The sequence below is a fragment of the Manis pentadactyla genome, chromosome 8 (assembly GCF_030020395.1).
Source record: "Manis pentadactyla isolate mManPen7 chromosome 8, mManPen7.hap1, whole genome shotgun sequence".
Taxonomy (NCBI): Eukaryota; Metazoa; Chordata; class Mammalia; order Pholidota; family Manidae; genus Manis; species Manis pentadactyla.
Window position 1 is genome coordinate 1,854,132 of NC_080026.1, and position 25,365 is coordinate 1,879,496.

The window sequence follows — 25,365 nt, forward strand, 5'->3', positions numbered from 1 at the left end:
GACCTCTAAAAACTTGAGTACCAAAACGTTTCCTAATGTTTCCACAGATTCTCTCTCTTCTGTTTCCATGAGCCCTCACCCTTTGCCTAACACCACAGGGAAGTGCTGCTGGCCCCAAGGGTCCTGTGCTCAGGAGTTTAGGGACCACTCACAGTCCTAACGCACCAGGCAAACACAGAGCTGTTAGGACTGCAGTTTGGAAAGTAAAAGGCTGTAGTAAAATTCTCTATACTATCCTGGAGGCAGGGACATTTTCTCTTTGCATCTCAAGAAATCAGCCTGTCCCATGATGGTTATTCTGCAAATGTATATTAAACTGGATGTGAACTTCTAGATACAAATCTGAGCTCTTTTACCAGCTGTGCAAGGTACTTAACCTCTGCAAGCCCCATGCTTTGTCATTTGTAAATAATAATAACATCTTCTGCTTCAAAATGATCGTGGGAGGCATGTGATTCCTGCAGTTGCATAGTGGGGGAAGCCTATAATTCAGGTGCAAACTCTCATACAGGGCTCCATGGGTCGCCAGCAATACACAGTCTCAGCTCTCTCGAATGACCCACTGAAGGGTTCAGGGTGCACTTCCCCCTCTTGTGTTTTGCAGAGGTTTCTGCTGCATTTGAGGCTGGCACCTCAGTTACTTACATGTTTCAAGAACCGTACCCGGTGACCAAGAATGCAAGCCTCCCATCCTCAGCGATGTATGCGGATGCAGCTCTGTCCAAGGAACACATCGCAGTTACCTTCGTGACAGCCCAGGCGCCCAGCCTTCTGCTTTACATCAATTCTTCTCAGGATGCCCTGGCCGCCCTGCTCTGCGATAATGGTGAGTGCCGATAGCAAGAAGCCCTGGCATTTCAGGTGGGCTGGGGGACAGTGCGAGTGCCCTGGAGCCCCGCGTGACTGCCACCTAGATTGGATCCCACTGGGCAGCTTCTCTCACACCTCCAGCCAAACCGTAGATTGTCCTTACCGTTGGGAGTTGGGATTGGTGTTCAGAGCCAGTGTCAAGTCATGGCCAGTCTCAGACGCACGGACTTGAACTTGCCTCACTGTGTAGCAGTAACTCTTTGCTATTTATTTGGTGCTGGAATCCACAAGTATAAGGGAGACGATCGCCAGCCACCTGGATTTCAGAAGGACATTTGTCCCATGTATCGTGTCACCTTGCTGCGGTCTCTTTCCCAAGGGCTGTTGAACCAACCCTCCTAAACCCAGGCTTCTTTAGCAGAAGCTGACTGCCTGGGTCTTAGATGTGTATGTGAGTTGTAACCTTGCAGAATATGGGGCTTGCTTCTGCAAGTCAGATTTTGAAAGGACTGTGCAAAAATGGACCATGGGGAGGTTAAGAGTGATACAGGGCGTCCAGGACACAGAGAATGGGGAGGGCTCCTCATTAGACAGCTGTTGGGAGGAGCTGGGGCTTCTTCCTCACTGCTTAATTCCTTCCTGCAATGGTCAGCTGTTGGTGCAGTCACGGCCACGAGCTCTGAAACGGAAACCCAGGGGATGGAACAACGTCTGACAGGCAGAGAGGGCACAGAGGGGCACGGTCTGGTCCCAAGGACCCTTGCCTGTGATCAAGGATATGTGATTTCCTGATAGGATGGGGTGAGTCTGGGCTTTGGAAGCATCCACCGCAGGCTGGACTGTGGGGGTGCCCAGGAGAAAGGGGCCCGGATGCCCACGCACACTGTGCCGCCCCTGGGCCTCAGGCAGACTTCGCCACTGCCCCTGCCCTACCTGTCCTCGAGGTTGTTCTTCCTGGCTTCATCTTGCTTTCTGACCTCTTACAGCACTGAAATTAAGGAATGATAGGAAGGCCTAAATCAAGCATCAAAATTAGTGGGTTTGGGAGTGGAGTCACAGATAATCATCAAAGTACAGTAATAATAGTGCAGTAACAATAGTGACGTCCCATTGGGCAGAGAGAGAGCCTGGGATGATGACTGGTCACTCCCAGACGCTCTGGTGGTGAAGAGCCTGCAAGAGAGAAAGGCTGCATTATGGGTCATCAGACCTCGTATTTATCAGCAGATATTTGTATGATTGGCACTGTTATAGCGCCGTGTCAGTCCCTGAGCTCTGCCCTGGCACTGCCTCTGCAAGGCTGGTAAGGCCGCCTGAGGGCTCTGAGACATTAATGAACTCACCAACACGGGCCAGCGGCCAGTTCATGACCCGGCTGGGGCTGGACACTCAGCCCAGCAATCTTCCCCTGCAGTGGTGCAGTCCGACTCCGATCAGGTGGACCACGGAGGTGAGAGCGATTCCCGGCAGCCCCTTGTGGGCATGGCCCCTGCCAGGCTGTGCGGGCAGATGCGGTCAGCGCGTGGGAGTGGCTTCGTCAGACTGTGTGTATGTTAATTACTCCGTATGCTGTTATTATGTATAATTATATTAATATATCTATATATATTAATGTATCTCTCTAGATAGATATATTACTCTGTGCTGGGCACTGTTCTAATTAATGTACACAGCACTTAATCCTCACAACAGCCCTGTGTCATCAGTGATATTAATATATACCCAGTATCTTACAGTTGTAGGAATTAAGACCTTAAATATGGAAGTTAAATAACTTGCTTAAAATCCCACAGCGAGTAAGGCAAAGAGCTGGAATTCAGTCCTCCCCGCAGAGACTGGTGGCTTATTCTGTATTCTTGCCTAACTAAGAGTGGTCCTGACTTCTGCCCTCCCCCCAGTTTTTATGCACTGCCCACTTGGTGACCCCGCAGGCACCTGCACCTGAAACTCCAGCCCGGTGCAGAAGATTCTTGTGCCTTGTTTGTTCATCTTTGTGAAGCTTGGATCTCAAGGCAGGTGCAAAAGGGCAGGCCTTGCAGCTGCTGTAACTCTTGGGAACCTGGTGTCCAAGCCGTGGTGAGCAAGGGGGGACCGTCCCTCCCCCTAGTGGCCCCAGGGGATCAGCACCTCGCCCCTGGCTCTGGGGACCTCTCATTGCAGTGGGCAGGGCTGGTGACAGGGTCTGGGGCCCTGGGCATTGCCTGCCACCTCCTGAGACCACAGGAACACAACTAAGGGGCCTGCCGTTGAGTCATTCTCTCGCTGACTCACTGCGCGTTTACTGAACCCACTTCACAGTATCCGGAACTGTGGGGACATCAAAGAAAAGTAGGATGCAGTTCTGTCTAAACATGAAAAGAAAAAGACTCAGAAAATGCCCTCTCCATTTTTGAAAGACAATCTAGACACATTAGGACATCAGGTTGCCCAGATTTCTCAAGCAGTCTAACCAGCGGTTAGACTTTGCCTAACTTTAAGGATGAGTCTCCTAGGAACTCAGGGGTCATAACAATAGAGGAAAATAGCATGAGTGACAGTCCTTGCGCTGGAGGTCATCAAGTAGTAGTTAAATGATGATTTTCAGAGAAGTTGTAACTAAGAATTCTAGAAGTGGACAGTGGAGAAAAATAAGGTCCAAGTTCTTCCCAGGCTATGGACCTCATGATTCTCTAGCCCTTTCCTGGCAGTGTCCTCTGCTGGGGCTCTGGTTGCACACGTGGAGATGCTTCCCTGGGGAATTAGGAACTGCTGTCTCCTTAGGTTGTTGCCAGCAGGTTCGGAGCATAAGGCCACTGGCCTGCCTGCCAGTGAGTAGCACAGGGACACTGCATCACCAGGAGGTAGGAGTGTTGTTAGTGTGACTTTGATGCATTTACCGCTGAAATGAAACATATGCCACTGAAAATACTAATGGGAGTTTAGAAGACTTACAGATTGAGACAAAATTTGGTGAGCAAAGATGGTAAAGGTTTGACTGAGGAGAGTTTCTCCGGAAGGATTTTATAAGATTGGTTCACCTCCCTGAAATGGAGTTAGGAATCTTCTGTTCATACAAGTTTCTTAACTTTTCTTTGATTTACAACATCTTTGGGGATCTGGAAATGTGATGAGAGGGTCACTTTTCGAAAGAATCCTGGTTATCCCCAGGAGAAGGAAAATGCCCCAGCCAGCCATGTCACACGGCTCGGCTCCAGGCTCCGCACTCCGGGTTCGGACGCCTCGGGGAGGACCTGGCTGGGTGAACGCTATGAACACTGAACAAAACTCTTGGCTTGCAAATGTGTCTGATATGGGTGTCCAGGCCAGGGGAGAAGAGCAATGTGATTCCAAGTCATGCCTCCAAGTCTCTCCCTGGCAGGGCTTTGATTTGCCAGGTCTGCTGTTCTTTGTCCTTCATTATTTTTCATGAAATTTCTCCAATTGGAGACTTATTCAGGTTAAGCTGCTCCTGTCTTTTCAATGTTTTCAAAGGAAAAATGGTCCCTTTTCCTAAAGGAAGAAAAGGGATTTCATTTCGGGGATGGAAGATGAGAGGCAGGAAGGCATTTGGGGTCAGAGAGTCCTTGGGTAAGAGAAGGCCTGTGTTTCCATGGCCTGGGGTGGTGTCTCAGAAGGGAGCTGGAGGAGCAGGGGCATCTGGGGGAGCTGCTGAGAGTACCCCAAAGAAACACCTGGCTTGCATGGCACTTGCTGGTGGGTGGCTCTGCCTTCTCCACAGTACAGTGAGCTCTCAACAGTCTTGCCCTTTGACACGTAGTCAGAGCATACACCCTGTGTCAGGACCACTTCCCCTCTGAGAGACAGAGATAGACAGGATCCTGCCTGCCCCCAAGAATGTAGGCTGGGGACAGACACAAGATCATAAGTAGATTCACAGCAGGTCCTAGACACTAGGATAGGGTCTGTTCTGGGTGGAAAGAGGCAAAGAAACAAATAGTGACCAGTTCCTTCTAGGAGGGAGGGTGTGGAAGGCCTCATGGAGCTGGTGACCCTGGAGTCAGGCCACGAAAGAGGTCAGTATTCTCCAGGCAGAAATTTTTTTTTTTAATAAAATGTGTCTTTGATTGGTCCTCATTTTCTCCATTTTATTCCCATTGCATATGAAATACATATTTTCCCCAGTGAATTTCCTTCTCTATTCTTTCATCATCTGCCTTTCTTGTCTCCTTGACGGTAGACGTAGAAGAGTCAAATTTAGACCCGTACTGACTCTGCGGCCGTCAGTCTATGCCGGAGTCATTTGGGGCCAGAGTCGGCACAGGGTCTGCAGGTCACCTTCCACAGTGGCTGCTCGGCTGCCCTCCAGCACCAAACGGTTTGCCCCATTTGCTTCAGGATTTCCTTTAATCTGTCTTTTCTTAAACATACGCATTCATAAGATGCACTGCGATTGCACACACCTTGGAGGGAATATGGATGAGCTCAGACACCACATTCCCAGCTGCCCGACTCCAGGGAGAAAGCAAGAAGCAGGAAACCAGAAGGGGAGCGTCTTCAGTGGGCAGACCTTGTGCTAGCCAGGGTGGGGGGCCCTCAGACACGGGCCACCTCCGCTGCTTCCTCACAGAGGACCCTCACACTTCAACTCTGTCCCCTGACATCCCCTCTCTAACCCCACCATACGCTGGGGTCCCTCAGAGCAGCAGGAACCCCACTAAACAGCCAGAGAGAAGCCAGGAGAAATGCCCCATGTCCCCTGCCTTATGCACCCTGACCCCTTCAGTCTCCAGTCTTGTGTCAGGCAACATTTTGGTGCTTTGGAATGACTGACCTCTGTGGGAGACCCCAGGCTCTGCTGGGTGCCGCCCTCCGTCCCACAGTCATGTGGTGGTGACCCACCGTGGCCTCAGGGGGCAGCCAGGAGGACTCCCTCCTGCCTCCTCCCTCTGGGGAAGGACGGTGAGATGGGCGGGAACAAATGGCTTCTCCAGTGTCACACAGTCAGTCCACTGCGGGGCTGGGGCGGGGGAGGGCTGGGAGGAAAGGGGGAGGCGTGATGAGTGACACGGGGTCTGGGCCGCCTCTCCGGTTTCTCTTTGTCGTCCATTCCTTGGCATGGTGTGCCCGCGGGTCCGGGATCGCTGTGGGCTGGGCTGGGCCCCCTCACATCCCGATGTTGAAGGCCTGACTGAGTGAGGCTGTGTTTAGACCAGGAAGGTAATCCAAGCTAAGTGAGGTCACGGCGGGGGAGCCCTGATCTGACGGAGTCCTTGCTAAAGGGGACTCTGAGCGTGCTCTGTCCCCCCAGGGACACGGCTGGCCGGCCCCCGGATCTCACCGGCGTCCAGAGCACTGGGGACGTCTGCCATTTGGGCTGCCCAATTCATAGTAATTTGTTCTAGCGGCTCAGTCAGCTGCCACAAAGATCCAATGAGATAATGCAAGGAGACCAGCTTCGCAGACTGTAACATACTGAACAGTGCGTGTTGTTATTGACAATAACATGAATTATCTGCATGCTTGGGTTATCAGAACACAGATGTGAAGATGAGGATTCAGGTTAATGAGATTAAAATGAATACAAAGGGTACGACAACTGCCCATTGCTATAGGCAGAGTCCCTATGGGTTGGACATGACCTCCGGAAGGAGGAAAATGAGGCACAGGCGGCCGCACTGCATATGCCAAAGCATGAAAACAAGACTGTAAGAATGCTGTTCTCAAACCTGATGTGCAGCAGGCCTTTGGGGAGCTAGAGTGATGTCCCTGAAAGGCAGACACACGGGAATATGAAACGAGCTGATGAGCCGACTCTGCAGGACTAATGCCGAGCTCTGCTCCCTGCCCGGCCCAGCCAGAGCGGGGCCAACGCCGCTGCATCCTGCACACTCGGGCTGCGGAGCTGGCATGTGCCGCCACCAGGGAGACCAAGGATGGGTGCCAAGGACACCAGAATGGGGACTGGCAGCTCCTGAGTCGGCTAGGCCCCTGGGCGAGGAGCAGTCATCAAAGGCTGGTGTGAAAATGAGACCAGAAGATAACAGACCACAATGAACTCTACCAACAGCTATGTCATACCTGCTGAGTCGTCTGCCGGGGCTGCCATAACAAACTACCACAGCCTCAGGGGTTTGGTCTGCAGAAACGTGTTTTCTCATGGATGTGGAGGCTGGAGGTTGGTGGTCAGTGTGGGGCAGGGCTGGTGGCAGCAGAGGTGCCCGCCTTGGGTTGCAGCTGGCCCCTTCCCGCCGTGCACTCACGCGGCCCTCCCGCGCTGCCTGTGCAGACAGGGAAGGCACTCTCTCCTCTTGTCCTCTCTGCAAAGGCCATGCATCCTGTCGGCTCAGAGCTTCACCCTTCGCGCTTATTTAGCCATAACCACTTCCTTAGAGGCTCTGTGTCCACGTGGAGCCACAGTGGGGGCCCAGGCATCAACATAAGGCTTTGAGGGGGACAAAAACATCCTCGCCGTGGTGCCTGCCATGTGGCAGGTACTGGGCTACATGCTCACAACTGGAGAATGGAAGTCAGGTAGGAGCATCTTATGGCGATGTTCCCTATGCATTTCCCCTCTGAAATGTCAGCATGTGGCAGAGTTCCCAGAGCACAGTGGGCCCTGGTGCTCTTGGGCTATAGGAGGAGGTCCTCACCCAGCAAGTGTGGGATCAGCCCACGCTGTCCGTGGGAAGACTCCCTAGGATTAGTGGGGTCTGCTGGGAGAGATGGCAGCCCCTCTCAGCACATCGCAAAGGGCTTCCCAGTGAAGGTGGGCAGGCAAGTAAGTTCCCCTGCTGAGGATGAATGGTCTTAACTCTTCCTGAGGACCATCATATTATCACCTTTAAGGTGCATGTGGGAGGCAGTACGCTTTGGAAAGAGGGACTCTGTGGAGCTGGCATTCTTCAGTTTTATTTTCTGAGGGCCTTTGAGGTCGGCTCACTTTGTACTTCTCCAGTTTAAACAACTCTTGAGAAATTTTCCAAGAATTGAGCAGCTGCTTGTGTTCTCAAAGGGGCTGCTCTCGTGCAGCGGTAGCATGACAATCAGTTGCCACCCATTCGTGTGTCTGTAAACACGGGAGAGGCGTGTATGGGCCTGTGTTTCTCCCTCTGTAAATCTGGCATAATCACGATGCTTGAGGGCGTCACAGGAGTGCTAAGGATTAATGAGATCCTATTTGAAGGAACTTGATGAAAGATGTGGGTAAATACAAAAAAAAAAAAAATGGTTATTACAAAACAGAGCAGAGAGCCGGCTGGGTACCGAGCTGCCTTGATTTCTTTTTTTTAAGCCAGGGGTGGAGAAAATGGGGTCCGAATATAGCTTTTGGCCTAGAACTCTAATTAGAGGCTTAAGGATTAAGAAAGTAGTCGAAGTCTGTGTGAAGAAAGCTTTCCTCAGAGAAAAGACGTGGTTTTATTCTTCTTAGACCACTTGATCTTATAAATACTCAGAGCCTGAGATGTGGCGCCGAGTCAGCAGAGCCCTGGGCTCAGGGTCTGTTCTGCTCTCCGTGTAGTTAATCACCTTTTGTGCAACAAGGAGGCCTTTGTTATTGTGGGTTCTCCTCATTCACATTTACTGAAGGTGTGTTTCCACCTTAATAAGTAGTCTGACCTCTCAGTGCTTAGACATGAGGGCTGAAAACTGAACCCCCTCAATTCTAAAGCTGCGGCAGGGAGAGGGCAAAGGGCTCCCAGCCTTACTCCAACCTGAGTCCTGTTCAGGTTCCTGCCCCTACGGCGGGAGACCCTCCTCGGTCTCCCAGTGGGCTGGTGGGGGCTGACTCCTGGAGGTGCTTCCCACGTGCCGAGGTGCAGGTGAGCGCTTTGTGCATTCGCTCATTCAGTGCTCGCAGGCACGGTGGCTGTGGGGGTAGAATGGGCAGGTCAGGAGACAGGCTGGCTGGCAAGTCCACGAACACAGCAAGGAACCGTGTGGCCATGGTCAAAACCCACGACTCACTCTGTCGCTCGCAGGCTGTCTGGCTCTGGTGTCCAGCCTCTTGTGTCATTCATACTACCTGGTGAGCGCCTGTCGTTTCCCTCCATTCGCTTCCATGGAGGGTGTGCGCTCTGTCGTGGCCGTTAGTCCCCAGCAGTACCTTTCTGCAGAGCTGCCTAACGGTGGGCCGTGTGAAATGATGGGGTGCTGAGGAGCGCCAGAGCCCCACCGGGCACCAGAAGGCATTGCCAAGGAGAGGGGCAGCCAGCTATCTCCTATTTGGCCAGTTGTTTGGTGCACAGAGAAGCCCACAAACTGCCGAGCGGGAAAACCCTGTTGCTGCCAGTGTCTGCGATGCCAGTCGCAGGGTACAGTGAGATCCCCCACCTCAGAGGCCGGCCGGTGTCAACTGAAATTTCAGAGTGAAATAAATAGCACTGGGGAAGGGCTACTTTCTCAGACAAGTAATTTTAATATTATTAATAGGGCTCAAAGAATGTTTCAGGGGTTCAGAAAAATCCCATGTAGTAAATGCATGCTCTTATTTAAACATGGAGGATGGGTATGCAAGGATGTTGTCACTGTTCTTCAACTCCTCACAATGACATAAAGAAACCAGGGAAAGGAGAGTAGAAACTCAAAAAGACAAAGAGGGGAGCACCGAGCGTGGGTCAGGTAAGCATCCACACGTTTGAAGTCTGGCCGCAGGCGAGGAGCGGAGTTGGCCCCGATCAGGGCTCTGCATGGCGTGCCAAGGGGAAGGCATCCAGGAGGGGCTCAGCCTGGGCGCTCCGTGCACCGTGGCATCTGGATGGAGCAGGAGGCAGAGGCACAGGTGGTAACATTCTTACAGGAGGCCGTTTGCTGTGTCTGCTGCACCCAGACCCACCATCCCCTCTCCAGGCAGATAAGCCAGTTCCTTTCCGCCCCGGCCCAGAAGACCAGAGCACGAAGAGATGGAGCCAGCGCCCGAGGCTGGACAGGAAAGGGGTGACACCTGCCCACCCTCTGGCCTGTGGTGTCCCAGCCTGTTTCCCTGCCCTCCTTCAAGAGCTCGTACAGGGAGCCTTGCCGCTCCTCATGCCGGAGACAAGAGGGTTTTCCCAGAGAAGAACTGAATAGCCCCACAAAAAATATACCTGATAACTAGACTTTTAGAGGTGCCCCGCTGAAAAAAATTGTTTTACCCCTATGATCAGCAGTACATCCCTTCTGTCGACAAAGTCAGCCTACACATGGGATCTCAGTCCAGTCTGTAGGGTCTCAGTGGTGTGAACAGGGAACCAGGCCCACCAGATAATCCCAAAAAACTCCAGAGTGAAAGGTAAGGATCGAAGCAAATGAGCAAATCAAGTGGATAGAACCCAGATAATGTAGGAGGCAGGAGAAGCATTGCAACTATAAACTTCAGAGAGGGAGGAGAATATATCAATGCATGGAACAAAGACACGGTTCTTCACTAAACTCCCAAACAATAGCAAAGGACTCTTGGAAATGCAGTAGAGGAAATTATTGAAAATCTACAAAGTTGGAAGACAAAATGTGAGAAATCTAGAAAGTCGAACAAAAATGCAAAAAACTGGACAAAGAAGAGAAAATCAGAGGGTTGAAACATGATATACAACATGGAGCAGGATTCATAGAAGAAGAAAACAGATGGGAGAGGATATGATCAAATATATAATAGAAAATTCTTCATAGAATAAAGGAAATGTGACATAAGTATGTCCCTGCCTAGCACAGTGAGCAGAAAAAGATGCGTTCAGCAACAAAGGCAAAATCCTGACTCTGCTACCGATGGGGCCAGGACGTGGGCTAGCAGAGAACCTATCAGAAGCGCTGGAAGTTTGAAGATCATGGGAGCATCTTGACAATTCCAAGGGAAAGTGGTTCTAAATTAGAGTTCTGTGCTCAGCCAAATTATTGGTCATGTGTGATGGAGGAACAAAAGCAGTGTCCTACATAAGGAGCAGAGGTATCTCAGGTCATCATTTAAGGTCCTAAACACCTTTATTAGGATGCTGCTTGGTGTGCATGCATTGTTGACTTAATGGTGTATTTAAAATTACCCTAAGAGTTAGCACCTTAAAAGAACATTCTCACCTACACAATTCTGTGAGAGTTCAGGATTCTGGGGTGGGTTTGCATGCATGATTTCAGGCTCTTGGAGAAGGTCACACTCTCAGCCTGGGCTGCAGTCACCTGAGGGGACTCGATCACCTGCTCCAAGCTCCATGCAGCTGTTGACAGGAACTTCCAGCCTTTTATCCTTTGACGTCCAACAGGGCTGCACAGACAGCATGTCAGTTGGCTTTCCCCAGAGATGGGGTGAGAAAGGCGGGGAGGAAGGACAAGAAAGGGACAGAGGGAGAGAGATACACATAATAGAGAGTGCCCAAGACAGAAATCAGAATCTTTTAGAACCTGAACTCAGCAGGGACACCTGGTGCAATGTTGGGTGGGAGGAAATTAAACAGTGTTATGCATAGAAGGCAGGGGGCTTCCTAGAGCCCCCCTGCCACAGTGTGCATCACCCAAAGACACGTATAAAAAGGAAAGACAGAGTACCCAGGACACTGTTTCCCACTGCAGATCAGGCCAGATAACCGCAGGATAATGGCAATGCAGAAGTCCCCAGGAGCAGCCAGTCTAGGCCGGTGGCCCTCAGCCGGGCGTGGTCCCCCAACCCACTGCAGGGGACAGTTGGCAACCTCTGGAGACTTTTTTTTGTTATCAAGATGAAAAGTACTACTTTTAAGTAGTGGATAGAAGCTAGGGATGCTGCTAAACATCACAGGGACCCCTGGCCGCTCCCCCCCCCCGCCCACACACACAGAGAATTACCTGGCCCAGAATGTCAGCAGCGTTGAGGTTGAGAAAACCTGGCCTAGGAGGCGGCACACTGACAAGGGGTAGATGCCTGAAAAGGCGGCCGTTTACAAGGGGCGTGGCAATATGGTCTTTGGAAACCATCCTCACCAGGACTGCCCTGCACTCCTGTTGGAGGCACAGGGAGGGTGGCCATGTGTGACGGGGTCCCAGGAAGGTAATCCTTCACCTGTCATGGTGGGGAGGCAAAGCAGAATACCTACACTTGATAAATTAGGAAACAGCAACATATTTAATAAAGCTGAAGGGAAATGACAGAAAGACTAATAGGACTAGATGTAATACACATGAAGAGGAGGGTCCTGTGGGGGGAGGCTCACAGTGGGGGGGTTGCTTTCTCCTGTTAAGTTTTTCTATAGTATTTGACTTTCAAAATGTATTGTTTTTAAAAGCAATAATTAAGCACATGAAATAAGTCCACTGTTTGAATACGCAGTAGAAAATGTATGATTCTGTTAGTAGAAAACTCACTCCTGCCCCACCAGTGAGCTCACACAAGCAGGTGAGGGACGTTCACTGAGGAGCTTTAGGGGTTTGCGCCAAGTCGCACACCTACCCAGTGGCCGTGTCCTCGGGCAGTGTATCGAGTCCCTCCATGAATGAATGGAGAAACCATGGGATGAAACAGTTTAGTTGGGAATATTCAATATAACAAATAGATATTCTACTTCCTCAGCACTTTGTGCACGTTATTCAAACAGTCCGTGTGGAGCCCGCCAGGACACGGCGCCACTGGCAGGTCTGCCTGGCCTGGGCCCCGGGGCCTGTCACACTGCTGGCTGCTGCCGCTCAGCCCTCCCTCGGGCACCATGTCCTCAGCCTGCTGGCTTTCTCGGGGCGCTTCTAGCTCTTCCGGGGGAAAGATACACCCGCCCTGAGGTGCATCACCCATTCCCATGACTGCACTTGGTGACTAGGTAGACCTGTGCCGCCTTGAGGAACCTGTCCTGTGTGAGGGGACAGCTGCACTTCACTGCACGTCTCAGGTTGGCCTCAAGCTTCACACACACACACACACACACACTCACACACTCTCACATACATCCACACACACACACACACACACACACATGCTCTCACACACTCACATACACACATACACACACACACACGCACATTCAGAGCCAGATCCTCCCTTGCTTGGGTCCTCCTCACCCAGGGCAGGACTCTGTGCCCACCCAGATGCCCACGTCAGAAGCATATGTCAGCGCGTCTCCCTGACCCTCCGGGGTCCATCTGTCCCCTGATTTCATCAGGCCTCCTTCCCCTGCGTCGCGTCCGCTTCCTCCGTCTCTCCTGTCTATACAAATGTTTATGCGCCCAGGTCGGTTCTTTGTCCTGGAATCTGAGTCTCAGCAGATTAGTGCAATGGCGCCCAGTATTCTCCTGACCTCCCGGCCTGTGCCCTTTAACTCATTCTCTCTTCTGACCAGGGCCATTTTTATAGAATTCAAATGCATTCAAATGCATTCTTTAATACATTCTTGTACTTGCATTTTCCGATAGCTCCCATGGCTCTTGGGCTGATTTCCAAATTCTCTTCAATCCTGGTTGCTTGCTTCCCTGTGAAGCTTCAGTGCTTATTTGCACATCCCACTGTCCCTCACCCACGCTGAGTCATGTTCAGACCGTTGAACACATCACTCATCTCTGGCGCTCTGTGCATTTTGTTACCCTGGCTTGAAACATTCTTTCCCTTCCTAACATCACTTCTTCTTCACTGACAGAATCTGACTTCTTCAAGTCTAAGTTTAATATCATTTCTGGGAAGCGTTCCCCGGGCCCCTCCCAGCGGGCTCCTGCGGCAGCCTATGCAGAAATGGTCCCAGTCTGTGCCGGCCTGGTGGACGCACAGCTATGATGCTGATTTGGAGACTCAGCACTGGTCTAGCGCCATTTGGGGGGCCGGTGTCTACGCATGATGAATACTCCACCATTATAGACAACGTTTTCTAGTGAAATTGCTTAGAAGCTTTTAACAGCAACAAGACACTTTTTTTTAAGCAAAAGAACCTTTTTAGAAGCATATTCTAGTGGTTCATCTTTAAAAGAGTTAGTTCACTGTCATATCTTTGTGTTGCACTAAAGCACAGCTAAGAATCAGGGAGAAGAAATTAAAGTGGATAACAACTTAACAGCGTGGAAGCTAACATGAGAAACTTTAAGAAGTAGCATATAATAAAAATGGATCACTCTTATCCTCTTATCTCTAATTTTGTTAGGCATTTTTCCCTCTCAAAGTATTTTAAGAGTCTGAGGAAAAATATCTTCAAAGAGAGGCAATCTGAAACAGATAAATCACTGCGTTTACAAAAGGGAGGGAAAAAAATGTTACGGAGTCATCAGCTCCGTAAAGGAAACCTAGTGGGTGTCGGCTGTTTGCGTTGCTATCTTGAGGCGGGGCCTCTAAAAAGGCAAAGGAGAGTAAAGATGAGTCCCTGGTGGTTCAGACGAAAGCCCGGCAATGGAAATCAAAGAGACAGCGCACGTGAAACCCCCCTGCAAGGTCCCGCTCTCCAGCTCCCTGCAGCGATCGCTGAGTAAGCCTGGGCGTCCTGTACCATAGGCCCCCGGCGTTTCTCAGGCTGTCTGATAAATTGGCAATGAAGGGCCAAAATCCATGCAAGGTGGGAGATAAATTAGCACCCCGCCAAAGGTACTGAAGAAAAATGCACTAGTTTCATAGTGGAAATATTTTTTGATAAAGTAATAATCCCCCATAATCTCTCTCCAGCTCTAAATAACAGCCGGTCTTCGTGCCGGCAGTTTAATTTTCTTGGCTGCTCTTGTCTTACAAATATATTTAGTGGCGTCTGGAATGCCATTTTGTGCTCAGAGCTAAAGCCTCTGTCATGCTGACGCTGGGCAAAGGCAATAAATCAAGGACAGAGTGAAAAGGAATAGAAATGGGCTCCCGGGGACTCACCTCCCGGAGGCAGCAGGCTTTCTCCGGGGCGGGCGGGCGGCCTCAGCCGTGTCTGCCCGGGAGGTGCCTGCCCCGGGATGACCCTGACTCGGGTCTGCACCGCACCCCGCGCGGCACAGCTCCAAGGTGTGTCCGCGGGAAACACGTGACGCAAATGGCATCGTGAAGATATACGACCCCAGTTTTCTTTTCTTTTTTTTTCCTTTTCTCCTCTAAGATGGTTCTTCCCAGGAAACTGCCCTGACATGTCCAAACTCAGCTTCTCCCCCTTGCTTCCCATTCGTGTCTGACCAGTCAACAGATGACTTTTTAAAGGTTTATACATTTAAAATGATTAAAACTTGCCTGACAAACTTCATCATCTCCGTTCGCCCAAGTGGTTGTTGCTGAGAATGGATCGCAGAGGCGGTGGGACGGGGAGTGTGCAGGGAGTTTGTTCAGCCTTCAGCAAAGTGAGGAACAAAAGTCCCTGTTCCTGGGAGGCCTGAGAGCCGGTCCCTGCACGGGCGGCCCTCTGCCGAGGGACCCCTTCCCCCCGACTCCGTGGGCTGGGCTGAAGGGGCGCACGCTCTCACCGCGCGGTGACCGGGGTCCGGGAGCCCAGGCACTCGCTCTGCGTCTGCACCTTCTGCTCAAGGTGTCCAGAGGGCTGTGGTCTCCTCAGGGCCCCACTGGGGAAGGATCAGCTTCGGAGCTGCCTCGGCTTGGTGGCTGAACTCAGTGCCTCCTGGTTTTAGAACTGAGGTCTGGGTTCTTGCTGGCTGTCCACCAGGTACTGCTGTCAGCCCCTGACAGCGGCCCACCATTCCTGGCCACATGGGACCCTCCACAGGCCGCACAGCTTACTCCTTCAAAGGAGCAGGGGAGCACCCGCAGGTGTCTGCTGGATCGATCCGGACCTGCAGTTACAGGAGCGCCAGCCCATCACCTTTGCCACGTTCTGTTTGTTAGAAGCGGGTCGCAGGTGCCCCTGCCCTCCAGGATGGGGGCTGTGCATACGTGGGTGTGAACATCCCAGCCTAGAGGCCCCTGCTGCGTCTCTAGGGCTTCTCAGTCATGAGAAACTTGGCCCTCGTACACATCCACTCAGTGCACAAGAACGAGTGGTTCACATACACATAAAACAAAGGGAAACATCCCACAGACTTGAGACCAGACATAGAAAGTGTATTCTCCATAATTCCAATTTTTATAAATTTCAAAAACATGCAAAATGGAGCAATGCTATTAGAAATCGTAGCAGTGATTACCCTAAATAGGGGGTCACTAGATATGGGGGAGTGACATTACAGAGACCTGAGGGAGCCCCTGAAATACCATCTCCTGAGCTAGGTACATCCCATTTGTGAAGATGTGTGGAGCATGATGCCATATGAAACGCGTGCCAAGTGTCTACACACAGCACAGTTATATGTTATACTTCAAAACAAGCTAAAATAGAACCAAACAGAAGTCCTGAGTGACCTTGGTCTACTCACTCAATGTCTGTGGGCCTCAGTTTTCTGATCCTGACTGTGAGGTTGGCCTTGATGATTTTTAAGGCCTTCTGAGTACAGTGTAGTTACAGTTGTATGAAAGATTGAGGGGCTATAAACTCACGGGATGATTGTGAAGTGCACAGAATTCCTATTGTCTCAAATACGGTTCTTTTACTGCAGGAAAATAGCATTCAGTGTCCGCATACTTCCACTTACAAAGTATTGGCCTTGGAATGAAAGCTAATCCCAACGAAGTTGTGTTTTCTTAAAGTCTCTCTTTTAGCTCAGGAAATACCTGTGGCCCTTCGATTTGGCAGTTTCCTCAGACCTGGCATAGTTAGCTATAGTGGGTGTGGGGAGCATGGCTAGCATGGGGCGTGGACCACGGGAGGTCCCTCTTGTGGGGGCAGGCATAACGGGGGTGCCTTGTAGAGAACTTGAAAGAATAATGCAGCTGCGTGGAAACCGGTCTGTTTGCACTGGCAACCTCCCCCTGCCATGCCAGGGGATGCCACTGATCCCACACCCCCCTCACCTCCAGGGACCACCCCTCCCCACCCCCAGCTGGGCGGGCCACTGCCAGGAATCAACGCTAAGTGCTGCGCTGCAGGAATAGCTGAGGCACGACTCTCTGGGATGAAAACTGGGACCAAGCAGCGGAGCAGATGCTATGCACCAGTCAGAACTGATCTACTCCAAAGCCCCTTTGCAAAGGGGGGGCTGGATTTTCAAACAGGGCAGGACGCTCACTGTGTGGCAGCCCCATTTGTCCCTGGGCTTCCTCCTCCAAACCCCACTGACCAGCCATGACCTCTGAGCTGTTAGGTGCCTGGCTCCCCGAGGTGCGTAAATTAAAATTAACGTGAACTCATATAGTGCATTTTCACTTTGGCCATTCCCTCACAATTCCCTGTCTGTGGCTGCAGAAGAGATTCGGAGTCAAACACTGCGGACCACTTGCACCCCACCCGGCTCATCCATGTTCCCTGCACCTCCCGTCTGCTCAGCCGCCGTGCCCACCTTACAGTCCTTCCTCCTGGGCTCTTCTCTGCGGCAGCCCATCCTCTACACGGCGCCCAGAGAGGCCTCCCCCTCCCTGGAGGCTGCAGGCCATTCGCCGTCTGGCCCCGGCTCCGTCCTTGACCCCCCACCTTGTCTCCCAGGCCTGCCCACCTGCCCCTCAGGGTCCCTGGAGGGTGCCCACAGGCTGAAGCCTCAGGCTTCATGTTAACCTTCGCTCAGCCTGCAGCCCTCTCTCACCGGACGCCAAGTGGCTGTTCATTGAGGCCGCATGCAGATGCTGCCTTCTCTTGAGAGTCCTCCCCTGACCCTGGGAACGAGGGGTGCACATGCCTGGCTCTACCCCAGACCCACTACCTCCTGATTTCTGGGGACAGGGCTGAGGGTCCTATGTTCTAACCTGTGACCCAGGGGATGGTGGAATGTGCTAACTTGGAGTACCCAAGGTTTGGTGCTCCAGGACGCTGTGGCCACACAGCAGTGCCACAGCAGGGGTCCGGGGCTTGTTCGCCTGTCTCCTGCTCTTCCACGTGCTGTCCACAGACCAGTGGTGTCTATGCAGGGGCCTTGTGAGAAACGCAGGCCCCCTCCAGACCTACTGATTCCTTCTCACGTTCTGGGTTTTCTTCTCCTTGGGGAAGACCTGGCTTCTGTCTTATCACCCAGCCATCCAGTCTGTGACAGGTGACTGTCTACCTGACTTTCAGTTATGCCTTTACCCTCATGATCATTGGTTCTGCGCTCTATAGCCTCAGGGAGAGCCCTGACTCATCTTCCTGGCTGATCTGGTTCTCAGAACCTTAGCCTAGGTACAGTTTCCAGCCCTGTCCCTGCTAGGCTGGTGCTGTGGGGCTGGGAGAGGGGTTCTCGCTATGAGAGCCTCTGAGACTCCTGATTTTTATTTTTCCCGTGAAGTCCTTCACCTGTCGTTCCTGTATTGTCCTACTTAACTCTTCTCCTCATCCTTTGAGAGCAGCGTTATGGGCAATTCAACTGATCTGTTAAGCAAGCAATTATGTTATTGTGTATTTACAGACACAAATAATCTCAACAAGGAACATGACTTATTTTGCATGAATTTGTTCATGAATGTTCATGTAACATTATGTGATTAGCAGCCCCTTTCTAGCTAGATGCATTAGTGCCATTTTGAAACATATGTATTTGTGTTTCCAGAAGTTATTTAGTTTTTGTTTTAGACAAGGCTGCAGACAATGAAATCACAGGAACAACACAGATCAATAACTCAAACGATTTCTAGGCTGAGTCATTTCACTCCATATATGTGATGTTTATACAGCCAATGCAAATGTGTTTACTCACTTCTAGAGCATTTGCTAAAAGTATTGGCTTGTATGGGAAACTTCTGTGGGATATTCTGTTAGATTGTGCATGTCTTCCCTGCTGAGAGAAATTTTACATTAAAACTAGGTCTCTGGCAGAAATTGAGCTAGGTGCATCTCAGGTGAGAACTTGAGGTAATCTTGAGTAACAGGTTGAAATTCACTGAGCCCAAACTGCACCTGTGTGCCCAGCATAGTGCTGAAATGGGTGGGTACAGGGCAGGTGGGCATGGAGCACTCTTTCTGTCCTTGAGGAGCCCATGGTCTTGCAGAATGAAAATAACTCAGAGAAAGAAAATGCAATCTTTTATTATAATTACTGCCCTAATTAGTGCAATCAATACATTATCACCAGTACAGGGATACTTCTGACAGTAGGAAGGAGTGTTAATTATAACCTCACCACTGTAACTGTGTCATTCAGGGCTGTCCTGGCATGCCAGTCACATGGCCACCCAGCCACAATGGGCAGGCTCTATGGAGTAAGCTTGGAAACACCCCTTCTTGGAGAACGATTGAGGACCCAGGGCCTGAGACAGCAGATGGGGCGCTAAAGGAACCAGCTCTCTTCAGTGCCACACGGGTCTCCAGAGGACTCTGGCTGCCTGCTTAGGAGCTGCTGTGCTGGGTGTGGGTACCCCTTTCTAAAGCGGATCCATTACCAAATGCTTAGTGTCCCAGACCCACCAGCAGCCCCTGCAGCTCCCATCACCACTCCACCTTCACCACGCTAACATGTCCTGTCGATGAAATGCAGGAATTGCCGAATAAGAGTCACAAGGGTCTGGGTTGTAACTCTGACTTCACTGCAAACTAGTCCTGCTGCTTTTTGCAAGTCAGTGAACCTCTCCATGTCCACAAGCGTCCTCGCTCGCATTGCTCTTTGCTGACCCATCAGAGAAGAGAAGCAAGTGGATAGAAATGGGGGCTTAGGGACGAATCCCAGCTCTGCCACTTATTGGGTGACCTTGGGTAAATCCCTGGACACGTCTGAAGCTGGACCCCCATTCATTGTCCAGCAGAGCCACAGAGGACGCTTGTGGAGACAGCAGTGATGAGTGCAGCTTGCCCCACACCTAGCACAGTGGCTCCCGCATGGGGAGGGCCCAGTGACACGGTGACCAGCTGCCGTCGTTACCACCAAGGAGGCTGCTGACTGCGCCGGGCTGGCAACGGGCCGCAGGGCCAGTGTGCCTGCACACAGGCGATGATGATGCCCTTTCCCAGACCATCTGTGGGTTGTCATTCCTTTTCCTCCATCTTTGTGGGTCACTTTCAGTTTTCTTGCTAAAATGCCAGGAACAGTGTTCTGCTTATCCCTGCTGTGTTCCCAAATGGGAGGCGGCCTGCTTGCTGGCAGCTGCTGCTGCTGGACTGAAAGGAAAAGCACAAGGCTGTGATGGCAAGTCTGCCGGGCCGTGCCGTCCATCATGGGCAGCAGAAAGGCCTCATGCATCACCAGCGTATGCAGCAGGGTGCCCGAGGCAGGGCACTCATGAGTACTGGGGCCTGAGAGGGTGGGTGCGTGTCCGTGACCTGAAACTGAGTCCAGGCATGGCCACTTTCCTGGCAGCCCCATCGATTAGTGGCTGTCCTGGGAACAGCTGGGAGATGCTTGGCCCTGGCTTGAGAGAGGACGTGATGAGCGGTGCCTGCCTGGGATGGAGTGTGGAGGGCACAGACGTGCCTCCGGGCGAGCCAGCCCTCATCCCTGAAGGAACCGCCTGCCTGCAGGCTGTCGTGCAGGCAGCAGAGCTGGTGCTTCCTTACTAATGTATCTGCTTTCCCGGAGTTCCTGTATTCCTGGACTTCACACACTTTTACAAGATCTCAGAGATGAAAAAAAGGGCAACTTCAATTCATGGTGTAATGCTCCTTAGCCACCCACCCCTTTTCTTCTTAGAAATAATAGGCTGCTGCTCATGCAGACATCATAGTCGCTCATGTGTTCTTACCCATTGTAAAAACGGGAGAGTGGCCAGCAAAGAAGGAAATGACAAGAGCCGAATCTTATTAGATAAATGAAGATAGTAATTATTTAAACCACTGATATTTAGAGCTCTTCATAAACGCCATGTTCTGCTAATAAGGTCTACCTAGTACCCACTTTCACACAGAGCATAGGATATGTGTCTCTTCTCCTTAACCAGAGTTAGGGTAGTAAATGTATACTCTTAAAATCATTGGAAAACAGTAATTTATTTGCCTCCAATAGGAGTTACTTCCTATATTTTTCTCACCTCCAACAAATACTTGCCTTTGTCCACAGACAGGTATGTCAGCATTGCACATGCTTCCATGTCACTGTTGATGTGAAATCCATTTAAGCCGACTCTTCTCAGGAAGGGCCCCAGAGGTAAGAAGGCGAAGCTGTGAGAAGCCGCCACAGCTGTTTGATGCAGACGCTAGAAGAGCTGCTTGCCCTGTGGTAGAGCAGACAGAGTAAGGACATCGGAGGACCTGAGGCGGAGGGTTCCGGGGCGAAGCAAATCTGTCATAAAGGCTCTTCCTTGTTCTAATGCCAGCCTCTTCCAAACAGGACAGTCTGAGAGATGGAAACGCTTTGGGGAGTTAGGTTCCAGGGTGGCTGCTGGGCAGAGGTCTCCTGTTGTTCTGGAACCTGGGGCAGAGGAGGAGAGGAGCTGTGTTTTCTGCAGAGGACCTGCTGTGCTCTCTGTGCTGGGAGTTTCTGGAGTGGGGCCCGGATGGCGATCTGTGGGCAATGTGTGGGAGAGTTCTCGGTGGACAGGATGCCTAGCTTTCATTAGAACCTCTAAAGTGTCTTTAAATGTAGAAAAGTAAGAAGGCTCATGAATCTTTCTAAATCACATTGGCTCATTTAATAAAAGACAGTGAATTAAGGGATTTAAATCTCTATTTTGGGTGTACTTGTCTTTTAGTATACTTTGCTATTTTTACATAACCAAAATACTTGCATAATTATGTTAATTTAGCCAACATGTTATTTTCAAATGATATTTTTTAAAATCTGAATCATTTGGGTTTTTGGACATTTTACCCAGAGGTTATGACTGTATTAAATATTAACTGAAAGAGGTACCTTCATTCAGAAAACCCTTTTCCTACCCTGTTCAGAACATTTCCAAAGTATTTGATAGTGTTTCATCTCATTTCCTGAGTTAATAGTCAAGCTAAATATCTTAAGTTAGTTGGCTGGCTATTTCTCAGGGTCATTTCGAGCCCCTTAGGTGTTCAGATTTGTTGATGGAGGAGGCTTAGACTTGGGAGCTGGGGAGGCTGAGGAAAACAAGAAAGGTGTGTGTGTCTGTTTGGAAGAGGCTGGCATTAGAGCAAGGAAGAGCCTTTATGACAGATTAGCTTCGCCCCGGAACCCTCCGCCTCAGGTCCTCCGATGTCCTTACTCTGTCTGCTCTACCACAGGGCAAGCAGCTCTTCTAGCGTCCGCATCAAACAGCTGTGGCGGCTTCTCACAGCTTCGCCTTCTTACCTCTGGGGCCCTTCCTGAGAAGAGTCGGCTTAAATGGATTTCACATCAACAGGTGTGTGACAAGAGAAGTCGGGGGGATTAGCTGGTGAGCAGAGCTCCAGGTCCGAACCCCAGCCGCTCCCCAGACCCTGGCCCTTCCTTCATGAATGCAGCCAGGTCTCCTGCTTCTCTTCTCCCATGTTTTGCTCCAGGGTTAAATTAACCCCATAGGTTCTCAAAGCGTGTGCTCTGCAACAGCCCAGGTCAGCATCACTTGGAAATTTGTTAGAAATTCAAATTCGATGCCCCCCAGGGCATACTGGAGACTTTGGGGTGGCGCCCCGCCTAGTAATCCCCTTTAACAGGCCTCCTGGTGATTCTGATGTGGACTCCAGTTTGCAAACCCTACCTTAACTGGATAATATTTAACAGCCCCTTGTGATAGGACTCACCTGGGCAGGTGGTTAAACGCATACCTTCCCAGGTCTCTTCCTGAAGACTTGGATTGAGTGGGTCTGGAATGAGACTCTGGAAATGTTCCTGTTAATGAGAATCTAAGGGGTTTTTTCTCATCAGGAAGCTGTGACACCATCAGACACGGTTCCCTGCCATGTCCACAGCTCTGAGTCCGGGCAGGTCCAGGGCGGCTGATGTCCCTGGTCCAGTCATCTCGGAGCAGGCCCATGGGGCACCTCAGCATCTCTCCCAGATCTGGCCCGTCGGCCCAGGACAAGTCACCCACAGTGGCCAGGCTGCCCCTCATGTTTCTGGGCTAGGCTGAAGCCCCTGGATGGCAGCACCTCAGTCCTGGGTCTCCCGCAGATGGAGCGGTATCTGAAGATGAAGGGAGGAAGCCCACTTACATCCAGATTTGATTTGCAAATAAAACCGCCACTATTTCAGTATCTGTTTTGTTTAATACACTTTGGTTCTTTATTGCGATTATCCCCTGCATGGAATACATCCCTTTGCAAGTGATCGGGATGGTGAACACTGACGTGCCTTGTACGCCGTCACCCAGCATCCTGCAGGCGGCCAAACTGTGTGGCCCGTCTCCTGCCTTCCCTGCTGTCGCCCGTCCCAGATGAAGGGTCTCCCTGTGCAGGTGGCCTCTCGCTGGGTGAGCCACGCCCTGTGTGTCGGAACAGACGTGAAGTAGAGCAAAATAGTTTCCAACCCTTAAGTCTGACGATGCTCTCCCCGTCTCGTTTAAAGAAATACTGTGATGAGAAAGGAGGAACACACAAGGCACCTAAAACCGTGCCTGCCGCAGCACAGATGGCACAGATACAGGCCCCTGTCGGGCTCTTCTCAGCCGCTTTTCTGTAGCTGGGGCTGAGAAGGGGCTTCTCTGTACCGTGTGAGTGTTTGCTTAACAGATGTTCACCGAAGACAGGACCCACTATGTGCCTCGCCCCGAGACTCAGGGATAAAGGAGGACAGGAAAGGAGCCGGCCTGGGCTGCACTCCCCACGCCTTGGGCGCCTCCGGCCTGCAGCCCTGCGGGGTCGGCGCTCAGAGCATTGTCCCACACTGCAGGTCGTGAGGCTGACGCTGCGTCGGGGGACGCACATTGCTGACAAGGGGAAGAGTCCAAGGCTGGCACCAGATACCCTGCCCTAGAACCTGTGTTCTCCACCACGAGGGCCCTGAACCCGCTTTGAGGGGCTCTCGGTTGGGAGCCTCAAGTCTAATGTTGTTATACAAAGGCTACCCCTCCACACACACACATCACAAATGACGCTTCCCTTAAAAACAAGTCCTTAGACCATTGACTCTATTGTTGCATCTCACCAGCTGTGCTGTCCTGGAGGAGTGAGTTCTCCGAGCACACAGCTAATTGTGGCACAGGCTTCCTGGCCAGCTGTCCGCGCAGAGATGCACGCAGTTCATGCTCAGACACCCAGGCCATCAGCCCAGGTGCCTCTGCGGGTGGCCTCAAGGTCTTCTTGCCCAGTGGCACTGGAGGCAAGGCTGGCACAGCGTGATGTGTAAGTGACAGGGCAGTGGGCTCCCCAAAGTCACGTCAAGGAGGGGAGAGGGGAGAACCAAAACCCTGGACTGAAGTGCCCGGGGCAGAAGGGGCTGCTGACAGCCAGCACTGCCCTCGTGCCCTCTGCACAACCAGCCCCGACGTCCTTCAGGTGACTCACGGTGCACCTCTGAGGGGCAATCACAAGGGTCGAGACAGGAGGCCCAGGGAGGCGGTGGACAGCGCCTTATGTGCAGTTAGCAGGGGCTTCACACCCACCCACTGCTCATCAATGCAAATACGACCAGGCTACACACGTGGTTTTAGAATCATCTTCATTTGCATCGTGGAAACTTTCCGTATCATCATATACCTGGAGGTACATTGTATTAGCTTGTAATCTGGTCACATTTTCCTGTTAGATATTTAGGTTGATTTTCAATGTGCCTCTGCTTTCTTTCCAATGATATGACGAGTTCCTTCCTGCCGAGTCTCTGGGCCTCGGTTACTGCTCTGGGTAATTCCTGGATGGGGAATTGCTGCCTCCAGGTGTGTGGGCACATTCTCAGTCCTGGATGTGCAGGGCCTCGTCACCCGGGCTGCTGCCGCGTTTGTCCAGGGTCCTGCTGAGCTCCCAGAATGCAGGACTTTACCTGGGGGTGAGCGTCCTCTGGGGCAGCAACATCAGATCTGCCCCAGAAACTGTCATGTGGTGCAAATGAGGCCTGAGCCATAGAACCGGACCCTGACATGGCATGAGTTTCACCCTGCCCCCTGGCTCAGTAGCGGGTGTCTGGCCTCTGGACAATTCTTATTTGTTGAATGTTATGTGCTGTGCAAATCTGGAACATACTGCTTTTTTTTTTTTTTTTCAAAATCTAACAAAACATCTGTGAAGTAGATATTCATATTTTTATTTTGCTCCACGGGACAGAGAGGCAACCTGTCAAAGTTCACACCAAGAATGGCTGCCTAACTCTCCATCCTGGCTGGCCTGGCCCAGACACACAGAGCCGCACATGCTGCTGTGAGCCAGGGGGCGCAGATGCCACGGCGGGCACACTGCCCCTTCTGCTCTCCGGTTGGAAGAGTGGCACCTTCTTGCCCCCTCTGGCCCAGACTGAAAGCCTGTCACAGGGAGAAAGGCTGCAGGCACCACGGTCGTAGCACAGTGAGGACCTTCAGCTTGCTTCTCCCATGAGCTGGAGAAAGATACAGGCACTAGGCGAGTGGAGAGAAGATCAGAGAGATGTTGTGAAAAATATAGCATTTTCCAAGGGATGATTGTAGGGGTAAAAAGAAGCAGATTTAAGAAAGTTACTCATCTCAGCACACGTGCCTGATTCCGAAGTCAACGCCGGGCCAACCACATGCTTGGGAAGCACAGAGCCGCGCAAACACGGTGTGTGTTTGAAGTACCGGTCAGAGGCAGGCAACTAAATCAGAATGTGAATCTAAAGGTGAAGGTGGCCTCTCGAATGGAATCGTCCTGGCCTCAGACGGTGCGCCGCCTTTGCTCACGACTCTTCAGGAGAGGAGCGGGTTCTCGGCCAGCCCTGGGGACTCCTGCAGCCCCCTCCTTGCCCCGGGGAGCG

The 25,365-nt window shown here is 51.5% G+C and overlaps 1 protein-coding gene across 5 annotated transcripts in view; it reads left to right on the forward strand.

The window, feature by feature from the left end:
• Positions 1-25,365, forward strand: part of CNTNAP5 (contactin associated protein family member 5) — a 628,981-nt gene that overhangs the window by 541,907 nt on the left and 61,709 nt on the right. For all 5 annotated transcript variants that reach the window (XM_036884000.2, XM_036884003.2, XM_036884001.2 and 2 more), the window contains one exon: positions 605-826. In XM_036884000.2, coding sequence (XP_036739895.2) covers positions 605-826 — 222 coding nt within the window. The remainder of the gene's footprint in view (positions 1-604; positions 827-25,365) is intronic.